Raw genomic sequence first — 16,499 nt, forward strand, 5'->3', positions numbered from 1 at the left:
TTTTGAGACTGTCACAAAGTTTGGTTTTCAGAAAATTTGCCGCTTCAGTGTTTTCCGATCTTTGAGACAGAGGTTCATGTGGTTACTGAAGTGCAATTATGAACATTTCATACGTTTTTTTTTAAAAACTTTTATTAACAAATGCATCTGCCCTGTATCCTGAAGATTGGCGGCTTTCCTGCTGGCTTTGATGAGGTGTGCTGGAGTCAGGCGCTCCTGATTCATTAAGGCTAGGTGCACACTGTCAGTAATTGGCAGCACTTTCGACACAGCACATGTCCCATGCGTCCAAAGCGCTGCCGGCTTTTGAACGCTGGTGATTCCCACATGTGTTCATTCATCCGTGCGGAATCACCGCATCCAATACATTGTATGGGTGAGATTTATCTTGTGGTAACTCGATCCTACGCAAGATAAATTGACATGCTGCAGTCTGGAAAGAAGCGCCACATGTCTGTCTCCGCGGGTGATCCGCAGGCATCTTGGCACACATGGTGGGCATGACATTTCTTGAAATCCCATCCACTATGCTGTAACATCTGCGGGTTTGATGGTGCGGATGTGCGCAGCGTTTACTGACCATGGGAACGTACCCCAAGAAGTTCACGCCTCTTAATGAATCTCGCGTGTCTTAAAAGTGGCATTTGCTTCTGTGCACTTTGCCATAAATCTTATTCTAGTCAGGCATTGGAGAAAGATTTGTGGCGTAAAGCACGCTACCACGTTGTTGCTGAGTGAAATTGTCAAAAGTCGCTAAATTTTAGTGTAGGCTAAAGCTTAGATGAATCCGGCCCATCAAGTTTATGTAAATGCTCAATATTTACAGTGTAGACCCTTTCTATCCAAGATTTGTGCAGTTTGCCCTGACATGCTGGATATCAACTTCTGGGCCAAATCCTGACTGATGACCGCCATTCCTGCCTTTTCTCCTCTGGACAATCTTTCTTCCAGTTGTCCCTAACAGTCTGAATGGGGTTTCATCTAAGAAAAATACTCTACTGCAGTCCAATCCTTGATCTTCTGTCTGTCTTTGATGTTTATCTTAAGGTTTTGTCTTTGCTGCACTATTTGACACCAGGTCAGCCTTTAAAAGCCTTCACCTCTCTGTGCATGCAGATGTAGTGACAGCTGCCTGCTGCCATTCCTGAGCAAGCTCAGCACTGTTGTTGAACAGTTCCCATACCTGAATCTTCTTTTAGGTGACGGTCTATAAATCTGTTTTTATCCAACTGCTTGTGGTCCTCAACTCTTCATGAGGTCCACACCCAGGTGGCGAAAAAGAGTTGAGTGAAGAGGGACCATATCCCAGAAATGAAAGAAAAACTTCAGATTCAGGAGAACACTGGCATTTACACTCTGTAAAAATAAATTTATAAAATACATATTTTAGGGCAGTTGACAACTCCTCCATAAAAGGGTTTGTCCCATCTGGGACATTAGTGTCCTGCCTTAAATGTTAGGATCAGTATCTCAAGAACGCCACATTGTCATGTGCTGTTAGGGTTGGAAAGATGGCCATTCACGGTCGCTCTCTCCATTCATTTCTGTGGGTGCTCCGTATATTAATTGCCGAGCATTCTTGCTCATGTGTCACGTCTTTTGTTTTTGTCTTCTGACAGCCAAATTGCAGCGCTGAAATAGTTACGAGACAGCAAGTGACATTCGTGTTTTTGGTTGTAGACCTACCCTTATTGTCAAGAATGGGATTGCATTTCATCAGGGCAAACATGTCTCGTATACAGAGTCATATAACAGTCATATACACGTGAGAGATAATTATCCAGTTTACAGCAACTTACTGGCTTCTGTTGCATAATCCACAAATATAACTTGTTTCACTCATTTTTGTAGTTTTGTTATTTTTCCATTTCCTCCAGCTGTGCTCTACAACCTGGGACTCTTCAGACCCCAGTATATAGCTTTCATAGTCGGCTGCTTTCATACTGAGATTTGTAGGTTCTTGACATGTGTAAAACCACAGCAGGCAGCACGGTGGCTCAGTGGTTAGCACAGTTGCTTTGCATCGCTTGGGGTCCTGGGTTCAAATCCTACCAAGGACGACATCTGCAAGGAGTTTGTTTTTCAGTTCAAGAATCTTAGCTAGAATCAGACTAGATTGGTGGGGTTCTGACTATTGCCTTCCTGTCGGTCAGTTGTTTGATGGGTCCGTGACTCTCATGTAAGTACTGCAGCCTCTTCAGTCTTTGTATAGTCATTTAGCTACATTTAGTCTACTATTATTGCAGCTTTGGTCTGTTCACATCAGTGGCACTTGCACCACTGATACTAAATACATAGACCTCCACTGATAAGAAGTTGCTGGCCATGAGGAAATCATAGAATGTTAGAGTTGGAAGGGACCTCAAGGGTCATCGTGTCCAATGCAGGATTCACTAACCCATCTCAGACAGATGTCTTTACAGCCTCTATTTGAAAACTTCCATTGAACTCCCCACACCTCCTAGCATCCTGTTCCGCTCACTGATCACCCTCACTGTCAAAAAGTTTTCTAATCTGTACCTTCTCCCTAATGATGATCCCTCTACACTGACATCCCTTCAGTCATTTGTAGACAGCCATTAAGTCTCCTTTTGGCCTTTTTTTTTTTTGCAAGCCAAACATTCCCAATGTCACAATCCCACCACGGGGTTTGTTAGCGGATGGCAGAACAAACACTCAATGGGATGGAAATGGGGAGAAGAAGGGATGAACACCTCCTGCTCCAACCTGAGCCTGTCCCTCCACTCCTCTAACGCCCTATGTGGGTCCTCCCCCCACCGTCAGGAACGTTGTCCCTCGCTGTCACCTCACACTGCCCTGGCTAGTCCACTGGCTGGCAAGGGCGCTAGCCAGGTGGTACAAAGACAGGGGACAGTGACAAACGTAAGGCGGACAAGGAATAAACACAACACTTAGCTTCTAGACACCACTGCCAGGCTCCACACCGCAGATGACACAGAAACAGGACTCCAAACTCCAGAAGAAGCTGACACCAGAGAGCTGCAAATGCAGGGCTGGTCTCCATAGAGAAACTCTATCACCAACAGTCAGCTGATGCATCAGGTGTCCATTTAAAGGATGGTGGGAGTGGTCACCACCCACATCAGCTGACCCAACAGCACTGCAGTAGCAGCAGGCTTGCAGCAAGGGAAACTGACAGTAACCCCTGCTGGCCTGAAAGAAAAAAAAAGCTAAATTTACAACATTGTAGAACCAGAGCTGCCACAAATCCAAAAATGGATCATGACACCCACTATTGTGTCTCTGGCCTTACAGTGATTAGCTGATTGCCTGGTCTTACAATGGGATTGCCTTAGTGTCTCCAAATGTCTGCGGCTCCTATAGAGATCTGCAATGTGCCCGGAGCAGAACTCCTTAGTGGTGCAGAACTAGCAGACAAAGCCAGTCCTGTCATCACGGAGCGTCAGGTGCCCCTTATGCCCATTGTAGCAGGGCAGCAGTACACATGGGGACCCTATAGCAGTACACATGGGGACCCTATAGCAGTACACATGGGGACCCTATTGTGTTCACTGCACAATAATCTGTATAGAATATTTGGAAGGACGAGCCTGGCTCACCTTGGCACATCTTTTTTGTATCTTCGGTTTAGCCCGTCACTGCTGCCTACAGGCATTTTTTTTTTATAGTAAATTGATTGCTCTGTGTCTTCTATCTCCTTGTACTTTTTGCATTTCATCCATTTTTTATTATCTGTTTTGCTAAATTTGGCTTCATGATAACCAGGCAACATGGTAAAAATAGAGGCTTTATGTACCGGATGAAACTTCCGCGCTGCAGCCTCTCACTGATGATTACCTTTGTGTCTCACGATATCTACAACGTTATCCTATGAAATCCATCAATTTTGGGAGTGAAGGGGTGGAGAGCTGTAACTTTCGAGAAGTTTGTGTGCATTGCTCCAAAGCACATGTGATATGAAACCGGCTGATAATAGACCTGATTCTTTCATAGATCGCTTCTGGTTATGACATTTGCCTAATGGACCGTGAAATCCAACTTGCACCTTGTTTCGTACGGGTGTGGAGTAACAGGAGGCAACGGCCGGGTAACGTGCAGGGTCGTTATACACTTTATAGCGAAACATTACATGAAATGCTGCTGATTTGATGAGATCATGACCTATCAGGCATCTGCAGATGATCCTGTAAGACCTCTATAATAATAATAATAATTTTATTTATATAGCGCCACCCTACATCTCCTCCCTGGTATCAGTCTACCACCCTACCCGTGCCCTCCGCTCCGCTAATGACCTCAGGTTAGCATCCTCAATAATCAGAACCTCCCACTCCCGTCTCCAAGACTTTACACGTGCTGCGCCGATTCTTTGGAATGCACTACCTAGGTTAATACGATTAATCCCCAATCCCCACAGTTTTAAGCGTGCCCTAAAAACTCATTTGTTCAGACTGGCCTACCGCCTCAATGCATTAACCTAACGATCCCTGTGTGGCCTATTTTTAATTAAAAAAAAAAAAAAAAAAAAAAAAAGGTTCCTCGCATCATGTTCTCATACACTTTATGCAGTATTAGCCCTCTGTGTCTGTACTGCTACATACTTAGGCAGGTAACTGGTTCATGCAGCTTTACATGAACACCTGAGCCTTACACTATAGCTGGTCCGAATAACTAAAGCAATTGTTACCATCCACCTCTCGTGTCTCCCCTTTTCCTCATAGTTTGTAAGCTTGCGAGCAGGGCCCTCACTCCTCCTGGTATCTGTTTTGAACTGTATTTCTGTTATGCTGTTATGTCTATTGTCTGTACAAGTCCCCTCTATAATTTGTAAAGCGCTGCGGAATATGTTGGCGCTATATAAATAAAATTATTATTATTATTATTATTATATAGCGCCAACATATTCCGCAGCGCTTTACAAATTATAGAGGGGACTTGTACAGACAATAAACATTACAGCATAACAGAAATACAGTTCAAAACAGATACCAGGAGGAATGAGGGCCCTGCTCGCAAGCTTACAAACTATCTCTACAACACAGACATGTCTCTGCAAGTAAACCTGTGTGCTACAGATGCTCCGTCTTTTTATATCTCAGTATTACCCAGCCTGTGGTCGGCCTTTCTCCTCTGAGGAGTTCTCGGTCGATGCCTGAAAAAAAAATGTATAGACAGGACAGAGATGAAAGGGAATATGTCAGCAGTTTGTTGCTATGTAATTCGGCAGCAGCACAATGTAGGGGCCAGAGACCGTGATTCCAGCGATTTGTCCCTTACTAAGCTGTGTGCTGCTATTTCAATAAAATCAGTGTTTTATCAGCAGGTGATTATCACTAGAAGGACTAGATGTCTTGTGTCTTAGTCTAACCACGCCCCCACCACTGATTGGCAGCTGTTAATGTACAGTATACACATAAAGCAGCCAATCAGTGATGTGGGCGGGGTTATGCACTGCTCAGCATTCTGAGGTCGGCTAGAGCTGCAGCACAAAAAACTGATTGTATCAAAAGTGCAGCAAGTGACATATCGCTATAATCAGTGTCTCAGCCCCTACATCATTCTGCTGTCAGATTACATAGCACAAACCTGCTGACAGATTTCCTATAATTGTGATACAATAGTCACAGCTTCTATCTAGGACTGCGCTTTTTGGGGGCAATTGTCTTATTCTTGAAAAAGGGCAACTATGTTGAATGAGTCTTGGGCTATATGGCAACTTTTGCCTTGATACGTCGGACTGGCTACAATTGGAGCAGGCATACGGTCCATCACATAAAACACAAAAAACCGGAGTACAGAAATCCCAAGACACATGTTTACCAATATATAAACTTTATTAACAATAAACAACAATACCATTAAAATGTATCAATTGCCATCATAGCACATATAACACAGGAGAAGATTCAAATGGAGAGCCCATAGGTATGCCAGTGGGGCGGGGAAGTCCAGTTGTCCCAAAGAGATGGGCATACGTGGATATCAAATTTCAAGTAGACTGGGCGCATGTAGAGGGGTTAAACCCCATAGTAGCAAATAAGTAGAGCAGCTAAACATGCATAAATATGCCCCCACAATGAGCCACAGTCAGGTCACAAATTATGGTAACTTACCCATATCAGAGGCAAGAGGACACTCCCCGCTCGACTGGCAGCCCCCTGACGCGCGTTTCGCGGATTGCTTTATCAAAGAGGGTTTTTGATAAAGCAATCCGCGAAACGCGCGTCAGGGGGCTGCCAGTCGAGCGGGGAGTGTCCTCTTGCCTCTGATATGGGTAAGTTACCATAATTTGTGACCTGACTGTGGCTCATTGTGGGGGCATATTTATGCATGTTTAGCTGCTCTACTTATTTGCTACTATGGGGTTTAACCCCTCTACATGCGCCCAGTCTACTTGAAATTTGATATCCACGTATGCCCATCTCTTTGGGACAACTGGACTTCCCCGCCCCACTGGCATACCTATGGGCTCTCCATTTGAATCTTCTCCTGTGTTATATGTGCTATGATGGCAATTGATACATTTTAATGGTATTGTTGTTTATTGTTAATAAAGTTTATATATTGGTAAACATGTGTTTTGGGATTTCTGTACTCCGGTTTTTTGTGTTTTATATGTTTTGGAGTTTCCCTACCTACCATTGTGGTGTGGTCTATGATAGTGGGGGAGTGGTATTTATATGCTCCCGGCCATTTACATGTGACAAGTCTGGTGGTTTTTGTATAGATACGGTCCATCACAGTATAATGTAAGTAAGGGTGGTCTCGTTGTGACCAGCAAGTTGCCACAAATGCATTTTTTACATATGATGGCGACTCCCTCATTGTTAAGTCTGAACCCTGGAAATAAGGTTTATTATTAATACCTTTTTTCTATACATTTTAGCCCTATTGGTTGGGATCTAAGGGGTAACGTTTCTCCTTGTGGAGAGTGACAAGCCAGGCCAAGCATTGTCGGAGTGAGGAGACTTGTAGGCCATACAAGCTCCTCTGGGAAATTAAATATGCAAATTGCCTCTTCGGTGAGGAAGAGGACTAGAACTCTAGTACTGACTATTGGAATCAGCACCACTAGAGTTCGAGTCCTTTTTGAAGAGGCAATTTGCAGCTCTATTGGTTGAAGCTCAGTCATCTATGTGCAATTTATCCTTCTGTTTATCTCTTATATTTCTGATTATGTCCATAATGTTACTATGGCTCTCCATATGGAGTCTATTGGTGACATCTTTACACAAAGGCAGACATTACCAATAGTCCTGAACAAGCCCAAGCCCCATTAATTCTGTCCCCTCTCCGGGACTGGAGGTGCTTTTAGGGTCCGATTATCTTGTGCAGAGATGTAGGACCCCATCCATAGCACCATACATGCACAGTGTCTAGTTTCATACATGCAGTTCTAGGAACATATCTCTATCTATCTATCTATCTATCTATCTATCTATCTATCTATCTATCTATCTATCTGCGGCCCGATTCTAACGCATCGGGTATTCTAGAATATGCATATCCACGTAGTATATTGCACGGCCCACGTAGTATATTGCCCAGCCACGTAGTATATTGCGCAGCCCACGTAGTATTACGTGGCTCCTAGAACTTCCTTTTTTGCATTATTACCTCCTATACAGGACTATGGTCCAACTTGCAAAATGTGGGAACTGCCCTAAAAGTGACTTCTCCTCCAGGGACCAAGTGAGCTCCCCGTGCAGACTACACGTGGTACCGCATGCGATTATACCTAGCCCCCCCTCCTGCTCATCAGTAACCACAGGCAGTCAGTGAGCGCACAGAGGCCGCGGCGCAGCAGTCACCCCCGGGGCCGGATAGTAGCCTCCTCCTGGAAATGCCATAGCTGCAGGCTGGAGAGAGAGATGAGGACTGGGTGCACTGCAGCTTCCGGTCCCAGGGTTGGTATGAGCGCAGGACCTGTGATGATATCGCGGTCAAATGACCGTGACGTCATGGTAGGTCCTTCTCGCATACCATCCTTGGCACCGGAACCTGCCGCTTGCACTGCCGAGGACAGGACGCCACGTCGGAGGGTGAGAATAACGTTTTTTTTTTTTTTATTATTATTTGTAACATTAGATCTTTTTACTATTGATGCTGCATAGTAAAGAGTTGGTCACACAGGGTTAATAGCTGCGTAATCGGAGTGTGTTACACCGCGCTCCGGTAACGCTGGTATTAACCCTGTGTGAGGGCTGACTGGAGGGGAGTATGGAGCGGGCACTGACTGCGGGGAGGAAAGAGCGGCCATATTGCCGCCGGACTGTGGCCGTCGCTGATTGGTCGTGGGCGTTTTGCCACGACCAATCAGCGACTTGGATTCCATGACAGACAGAGGCCGTGACCAATGAATATCTGTGACAGAAGGACAGACAAAGACGGAAGTGACCCTTAGACAATTATATAGTAGATAATCTCTCTCAAGCTCATGTGTGGTGTAGTCCTCTTTACCTAAGTTATTGGTTTTTCTGCTCTTTTTGCGGTCTGGTCGTGCCTCCGCCTTTCTGCAGACAAATAACATAATTCTGGTCTTCTTAATACACAAGTACTAAATGGACTGAGCAGTAGCGTTACAGAGAAATGTAGTGTCAGGGTGTGTCGGGTGAGACGTTGGGTGACACTTTCCCGAGGTGTTTCCTGGAGCTGTTGTGTTGTCACCTGCCCTCCTTGTATTGTTAGCCATGACGGATCACATTTCTGACATCGCTCTGCCTCCGGTGCTTTGATCGCAGCCACTGGAGAGCCGAGCGCTGCTGTTGATCTTAATGCAGTCTGATCACTTCTATACACGTCTCTCCGGCTGCAGAGACTGTGATATATAGATTACCGGCGATGGCAAAACCTCCCCCTACCTGTAACACACATCCATACCTTTATTATACCTGTGCTTCATTTATTGTTGTGCCCCCTCCTCGTCATCCGCAGTCATGGTCAGTAAGGCACTGGTGCTTCTGTATCGCCATTGACCCAACACCTAGCTACCGGGTGTTCAGGACTCCCCTCTCCCATGGTTGGCAACCAGAAGGTTAAGTAATTAGTGTTAGCAGGGGGCAAAGTAACCCGGGGTCCCAGGCATCTTATCAGGAGCCCTATTTAGCTCTATAGGGGATCAGGCCCCCGTTCTGCTACATACATCGTTGCCCATTATTACTTCATTTCTCCATTATTATTGCTGTTACTGTTTAACTTTTTTTTTCCAACATTTACCCCACTAGAGTAATCATATGCAATCATATGATTATGGAGCGATTTTCTTGGCCATGCTCTTGACTATTATTGGGAATTCCTTTTATTAATCCCACTATGGGTTTCCTAAAGGTTTGCCACTCTTGTTACGTGCTGCCCTGTCTTCTACCTTCTCCATTTTATTTCTGATGTGTTCTGTGTCCTATACAATATTTTCTTTATATACATCATTTATTTTATAAACTTTTTTCTTAAATTTAATTTATTTTTTTTATTCATGCAGCATTCATCTGTCTGCCTCCCCCTTTCCGTGGCCTATAATGGGTGCGACTTCCTGAATATTAATCGATTATCTAATGTACTGACAGCAGCATATGAGAAATCTATATTCTGTCTTTGTTATGCTTCCTCCTCTATAGTCTGTTCCCGTGAGACTTCCCAGCCCTCCACCATGGAGCAGGGGGCATGTGAATATTTTCTTAATCATTTTAACTCTGTGATTCATGAAAACCATATTTCGGACAATGTTTAATAAATTTTCATCTATCTATCTATCTATCTATCTATCTATCTATATATCTATCTCATATTGTAAGTGGATAAAACACTGCTAAAATCTCGATATTTTGAGATATTTGAACGCATTAATTTCTTTCCACAAGTAATTTAGTGTTTTTTTTCCTGTACAATGTCAGTGTTAGGCTGGTAATCTAATGATATAGAGCTATATTTAAGCAATAAAAACACACAGCATCCTGTGTGGACTCATGTTGTATAGAATTTTGGTTCATCGTCAAATCGGGTAAATGCCCCAAATGTGTTTACTTCACCTAGAAAATAGATTGTATGCTGTGCCTGATCTCAAGCTGGAAAGGACTTTTGGGAGGAGCCTTGTACGTTCTCTTTAAGACTATTCTCAGATATCCTGATTGGCTGAGAGGGGCTGATTTGACAACCTGTTTCCTTTCCAGCTGCATAGGATGTACAGTATAGAGCACTGGTTTTTAGACCTTATGGTTTAACCCTTTTATGTGCGGATGACCTTCACATGACAGTAGTACTTCAAGGTGATTTTAGCATTTTAGACAAACCATGGACAGCATGAAATATGGCCAGGCTCATTACACCAAGCTGTGTTTTACTAGGCAAGGGAGAGGAGTCTGCGATCAGCTCCCTCAGACTTTTCCCTGCGTAACTTTCCTTTTAAGGCTATGTTCACACATTGTGTTTTTGCTGCCTTTTTTTTCAACAGGCAAAACTCTTGGCAGTAAAGAAGCTGGTTACAAAAAGCAGTTGCCTGCGTCTGCTTTGCCGCGTCTGCTTTGCCGCGTCTGCTTTGCCGCGTCTGCTTTGCCGCGTCTGCTTTGCCGCGTCTGCTTTGCCGCGTCTGCTTTGCCGCGTCTGCTTTGCCGCGTCTGCTTTGCCGCGTCTGCTTTGCTGTCTTTTGCACATGTTGATAAAGTTTAGTGGCCCAAAAAAAGAGCCTGATTTAACTTCGTTAGGTTTTTGCACCACAAACGCAGTAAAACTGATACCTGGGTTTTTTTGCTGCCTCTTGGCACTTACCCATTGTTTTCTACAGATGAAAACAAACGCTGCAAAAGCGCTAAAAGTGACATGCTGCAATTTGCAGAAACGCAGCAGTTTTCCAGATCAGTCAGGAAAATAAAACCAATGTATGTTCTTGAAATTTCTGAAATCTCATAGACTTTGCTGGTACTGTAAAACGCAGCTTAAAAATTGAATTAAAAAAAAAGCTGCAAAAAGGCAACGTGTGAACATAGCCTTATGGTTTGTCCAGGACCAAAATATTGATGATCAGTCCTTAGGATAGCTCGGCAATATCAGATTGGTGGCAATGTAACTACTTGTACAATGTAGTGGCTTCCATTTGTAAGCTCTCCGTATTGTCAGCCTGTTATTACATCCATCAGTGATGGAAGCCGCGAGACTCTGGAGGTGAAGGATTTCATTTGTCTGCCCTGCATCCTGCCTCATTAAATCCTCCTGTCTCTTGTAGGCTGACGGTGTCTTGTACAGAGGCGCTAGCAATTATCCTGCCAGACGCGTTTTGTTGATGCCAGGGGTAAAGCTCCCATTTCCTTCTCCGCACGGTGGAGCGCAGATGAAGAGCGGGCACTTACTGTGGCGGAGGGTCCCCTACCACACATCTCATTTATTTCAGTGACCAGATACAGGTCCTTCTCAAAAAATTAGCATATAGTGTTAAATTTCATTATTTACCATAATGTAATGATTACAATTAAACTTTCATATATTATAGATTCATTATCCACCAACTGAAATTTGTCAGGTCTTTTATTGTTTTAATACTGATGATTTTGGCATACAACTCCTGATAACCCAAAAAACCTGTCTCAATAAATTAGCATATCAAGAAAAGGTTCTCTAAACGACCTATTACCCTAATCTTCTGAATCAACTAATTAACTCTAAACACATGCAAAAGATACCTGAGGCTTTTATAAACTCCCTGCCTGGTTCATTACTCAAAACCCCCATCATGGGTAAGACTAGCGACCTGACAGATGTCAAGAAGGCCATCATTGCCACCCTCAAGCAAGAGGGTAAGACCCAGAAAGAAATTTCTCAACAAATAGGCTGTTCCCAGAGTGCTGTATCAAGGCACCTCAATGGTAAGTCTGTTGGAAGGAAACAATGTGGCAGAAAACGCTGTACAACGAGAAGAGGAGACCGGACCCTGAGGAAGATTGTGGAGAAGAACCGATTCCAGACCTTGGGGAACCTGAGGAAGCAGTGGACTGAGTCTGGTGTGGAAACATCCAGAGCCACCGTGCACAGGCGTGTGCAGGAAATGGGCTACAGGTGCCGCATTCCCCAGGTAAAGCCACTTTTGAACCATAAACAGCGGCAGAGGCGCCTGACCTGGGCTACAGAGAAGCAGCACTGGACTGTTGCTAAGTGGTCCCAAGTACTTTTTTCTGATGAAAGCAAATTTTGCATGTCATTCGGAAATCAAGGTGCCAGAGTCTGGAGGAAGACTGGGGAGAAGGAAATGCCAAAATGCCTGAAGTCCAGTGTCAAGTACCCACAGTCAGTGATGGTGTGGGGTGCCATGTCAGCTGCTGGTGTTGGTCCACTGTGTTTCATCAAGGGCAGGGTCAATGCAGCTAGCTATCAGGAGATTTTGGAGCACTTCATGCTTCCATCGGCTGAAATGCTTTGAGATGAAGATTTCATTTTTCAGCACGACCTGGCACCTGCTCACAGTGCCAAAACCACTGGTAAATGGTTTACTGACCATGGTATTACTGTGCTCAATTGGCCTGCCAACTCTCCTGACCTGAACCCCATAGAGAATCTGTGGGATATTGTGAAGAGAAAGTTGAGAGACGCAAGACCCAACAACACTCTGGATGAGCTTAAGGCCGCTATTGAAGCATCCTGGGCCTCCATAACATCTCAGCAGTGTCACAGGCTGATTGCCTCCATGCCACGCCGCATTGAAGCAGTCATTTCTGCCAAAGGATTCCCGACCAAGTATTGAGTGCATAACTGAACATTATTATTTGTTGGTTTTTTTGTTTGTTATTAAAAAACACTTTTATTTGATTGGATGGGTGAAATATGCTAATTTATTGAGACAGGTTTTTTGGGTTATCAGGAGTTGTATGCCAAAATCATCAGTATTGAAACAATAAAAGACCTGACAAATTTCAGTTGGTGGATAATGAATCTATAATATATGAAAGTTTAATTGTAATCATTACATTATGGTAAATAATGAAATTTAACACTATATGCTAATTTTTTGGGAAGGACCTGTAATTGATGCAGGCACCACAAGTCGTCCTCTTCATCCTTTATATTTTGCATACAAGTGTGTGGCCGTGAAATCATCTCACGTGTCGCTTGTAACCACCAGAAGATGAACTAAGAGATCGGCAATCTATCCGCATATTCAGAAACGTGCTGGCACAAACCCTTGCCCACCTTCCATACTTTCAGTACGCCAACCCAGTTAATAGTGCGCTAATTTTTTGGTGTGTTCATAAACTGGTCTGTCGCAGACTTTCAGAATAGAAGAAAATGGGAAATTTCTGTTATAAAGTTGTTCAAAATATCCACCCCACGTACATGTTCACTGACCTCCTGAGTCTTATTCACTAGGGGGCACATAATCCCAGGTTATAACCACGAGTGCTGTTTAAAGGGAATCTGTCCACAGATTTCGCCCTCAAACTATGTAGATGCACATATACCTCTTTCAGAGACAAGTCCAGCAATACCTTTACAAGGCCAGTCCGCATTTGTATGCAAATGGCTATGGTAGCTCTGAAGCCTTTGTCACTCCAGCTCTAAAGGTACCCTCACACTAGACGATATCGCTAGCGATCCGTGACGTTGCAGCGTCCTGGCTAGCGATATCGTCCAGTGTGACAGGCAGCAGCGATCAGGCCCCTGCTGTGCTGTCGCTGGTCGGGGAAGAAAGTCCAGAACTTTATTTGGTCGCTGGACTCCCCGCAGACATCGCTGAATCGGCGTGTGTGACACCGATTCAGCGATGTCTTCGCTGGTAACCAGGGTAAACATCGGGTAACTAAGCGCAGGGCCGCGCTTAGTAACCCGATGTTTACCCTGGTTACCATCGTTAAAGTAAAAAAAACAACCGCTACATACTTGCCTACCGCTGTCTGTCCTCGGCGCTCTGCTTCTCTGCTCTGGCTGTGAGCACAGCGGCCGGAAAGCAGAGCGGTGACGTCACCGCTCTGCTTTCCGGCTGCCCGCGGTAGGTAAGTATGTAGCGTTTGTTTTTTTACTTTTAGGATGGTAACCAGGGTAAACATCGGGTTACTAAGCGCGGCCCTGCGCTTAGTTACCCGATGTTTACCCTGGTTACCGGGGACCTCGGGATCGTTGGTCGCTGGAGAGCTGTCTGTGTGACAGCTCTCCAGCGACCAAACAGCGACGCTGCAGCGATCCGGATCGTTGTCGGTATCGCTGCAGCGTCGCTAAGTGTGACGGTACCTTAAGCCTACTCCTAGAATTGACATACAAATGAGGCTGAATTGCCTATGATAGTTCTGAATCCTCTGTCACTCCAGCTCTGTTCCCCGCCCTTGCCTCTATGGTGTGTGACTTCCAGCAAAGGAGCTGTCGGTGAAGCAAGAGGAGGAGGCGTCTTCGTCGCTGGGCATGGAATAGAGCTGGAGTGACAGAGGCTTCAAATATTCCATAGCAATTTGCATATAAATTCATTCAAATGCTGATGTCTCAGTAACAGAGGAACAGACTGACAATGTAAAGGTATTGCTGGACTGGTCTTTGAGAGATCTACATGCTCATATAAATATTTGAAGGGTTAAGATTCTGCTGATATATTCTCTTTAGGACATGTACGAGCGAGCGCTCGTGTACGGAGAGAGAACATGGTCTGTCGAAAGAACACTTGTGGCCTGATTGCTATGTATAGTGTGTACGGATGGACCGGTTTAGTTGAATCCAATATTTTGGCCCTTGTAAGTAGTCACTTATATGTCCAGTTTTAGTAATGTCCAAAAAATCTGTCCCAAATAAGTTCCTGTTGTCTTGAACGGATATGGGCATGTAGTTTTGGTTGGAAAAAAAACAAACATTTTTGCTCTAGGGATTCATTTAAAACTTTTGAGAACTTTTTGGGCTTCTGCATCCCTATGTATCACTATACATAACTGGCTGCACAATGAGTTAACTGTGAATCTGTCAGTAAGCCCTTGTGTCGGCTCTCATCTAACAGATGCCCTTTGGAAAATAAGCAAAGCAACCTGATTGGCGGAATCCCCTTAACTTAAAGGGGATTTCCATAGGAAAAAAATACAATACAGCTTTACCTCTGACCATGGGTCGTGGCCCCATTGAAGTGAATAGAGCTGAACTGCACTACCACATACAACCAATAGTCAAGGGTACTGCAGTTTCTGGAATGAAGGGGGTTGTCCAGGATTAGAGAAACATGGCTGCTCATGTCCTTTATGTTGACTTTTCTGTTTCTTTTTCTCCATACAGGCAGGCCGAAGTCCTGAAAGCAGATATGACAGGTAAACATGTTTTATGATCTCTCCGCTGTGGTAGAGGACACCACTCAGTGCGGCCACTTACGTGGATAAGTACATCTTATTTGTCTAGCGCTATACTGGTTAGGTCACTTACCTTGCCATACCCTGGGGGGCCTCTAGGAGTGCTGTAGGACTTAATGGAGTTCTCGGTTTTGCAAATGTGATAGTGGCCCCTACCTGTAAGGTTATCACGTGATCTCTAATGTTTTAAGGGATTGAGTCCAATAAAAATAAAGTATAAGGAAGTTGATAGTTCTGTAATTTTCTAATGTAATCATGGATGAAACAAACAGGATTTTCATGTGGTTTTTGCACCAGCAGATTGTGGTCATCATTGACGTATTCCACCAGACCGTACTCCCTCCTGCCAAGAGATCTCACGCCATACTATTGTCCTGCTGCTATCAGTACATTACACTGTGCATACAGAGTTTTAATGGCTTTTTTTGACTATAGACGAGTTTTGATTGACTTAGAGATATGCGCCAAGCCAGAGCCCTCCATCTATAGACCGCTGTTTTGGGGTCATCCATACAAAGCAATGTTCTGGCTTATTGGGTGAAATTGATGCCGTTTTCGGTGTATGTATGATAGTTTCCTGTTGGTATAAACACATGAAAAAGTAAAAAAAAAAGAATGCCATGCCTCATAGGGGAGGAATACAAGTGTGTGGAAATGGCGTCAAATACTCACTTTATGTAGCCTTGAGAGTAACCTCCAGAGTGGCCTGGAGGTAAAGGAGCGGCTACCAGACCTTTCCCTGCCAAGATCCCGTGCGATGGTTCGGCAAACAGACAGGTGGTAGTGATAGAACTGAGATAATGGGAGTCGTTGGTCGATGCTCAATACGCTGCACCGATCCCCAGGTGCAAACAGAGCTTTACTGAAGGTGCAAGATAACAAACCGGAACGCCAAACTTGATATTACTTGCCTGAGGAAGAAGATGCTCCGTCCATCGAAAGTGTTAGCGGTCACCTGTAGGCTATGTGCACACGTTGCGGTTTTTACAGCGGATCCAGAGCGTTTTTTGACGCTGCAGATCCGCAGCAGTTTTCCATGCGGTGTACAGTACCATGTTAACTTATAGAAAACAAAAACCGCTGTGCACATGCTGCGGAAAAAAACGCGCGGAAATGCTGCGGTTTATTTTCCGCAGCATGTCAATTCTTTGTGCGGAATCCGCAGCGGTTTAACACCTGCTCCATATTAAAAAACCGCGGGTGTAAAACCGCAGAAAATCCGCG

The 16,499-nt window shown here is 44.5% G+C and overlaps 1 protein-coding gene across 8 annotated transcripts in view; it reads left to right on the forward strand.

The window, feature by feature from the left end:
• The window catches only part of SMG7 (SMG7 nonsense mediated mRNA decay factor), a 51,730-nt gene that overhangs the window by 3,628 nt on the left and 31,603 nt on the right, over window positions 1-16,499 (forward strand). For all 8 annotated transcript variants that reach the window (XM_069737753.1, XM_069737756.1, XM_069737755.1 and 5 more), the window contains exon 2: window positions 15,205-15,236. In XM_069737753.1, coding sequence (XP_069593854.1) covers window positions 15,205-15,236 — 32 coding nt within the window. The remainder of the gene's footprint in view (window positions 1-15,204; window positions 15,237-16,499) is intronic.

The sequence above is a fragment of the Ranitomeya imitator genome, chromosome 8 (assembly GCF_032444005.1).
Source record: "Ranitomeya imitator isolate aRanImi1 chromosome 8, aRanImi1.pri, whole genome shotgun sequence".
In the NCBI taxonomy this organism is placed as follows: Eukaryota; Metazoa; Chordata; class Amphibia; order Anura; family Dendrobatidae; genus Ranitomeya; species Ranitomeya imitator.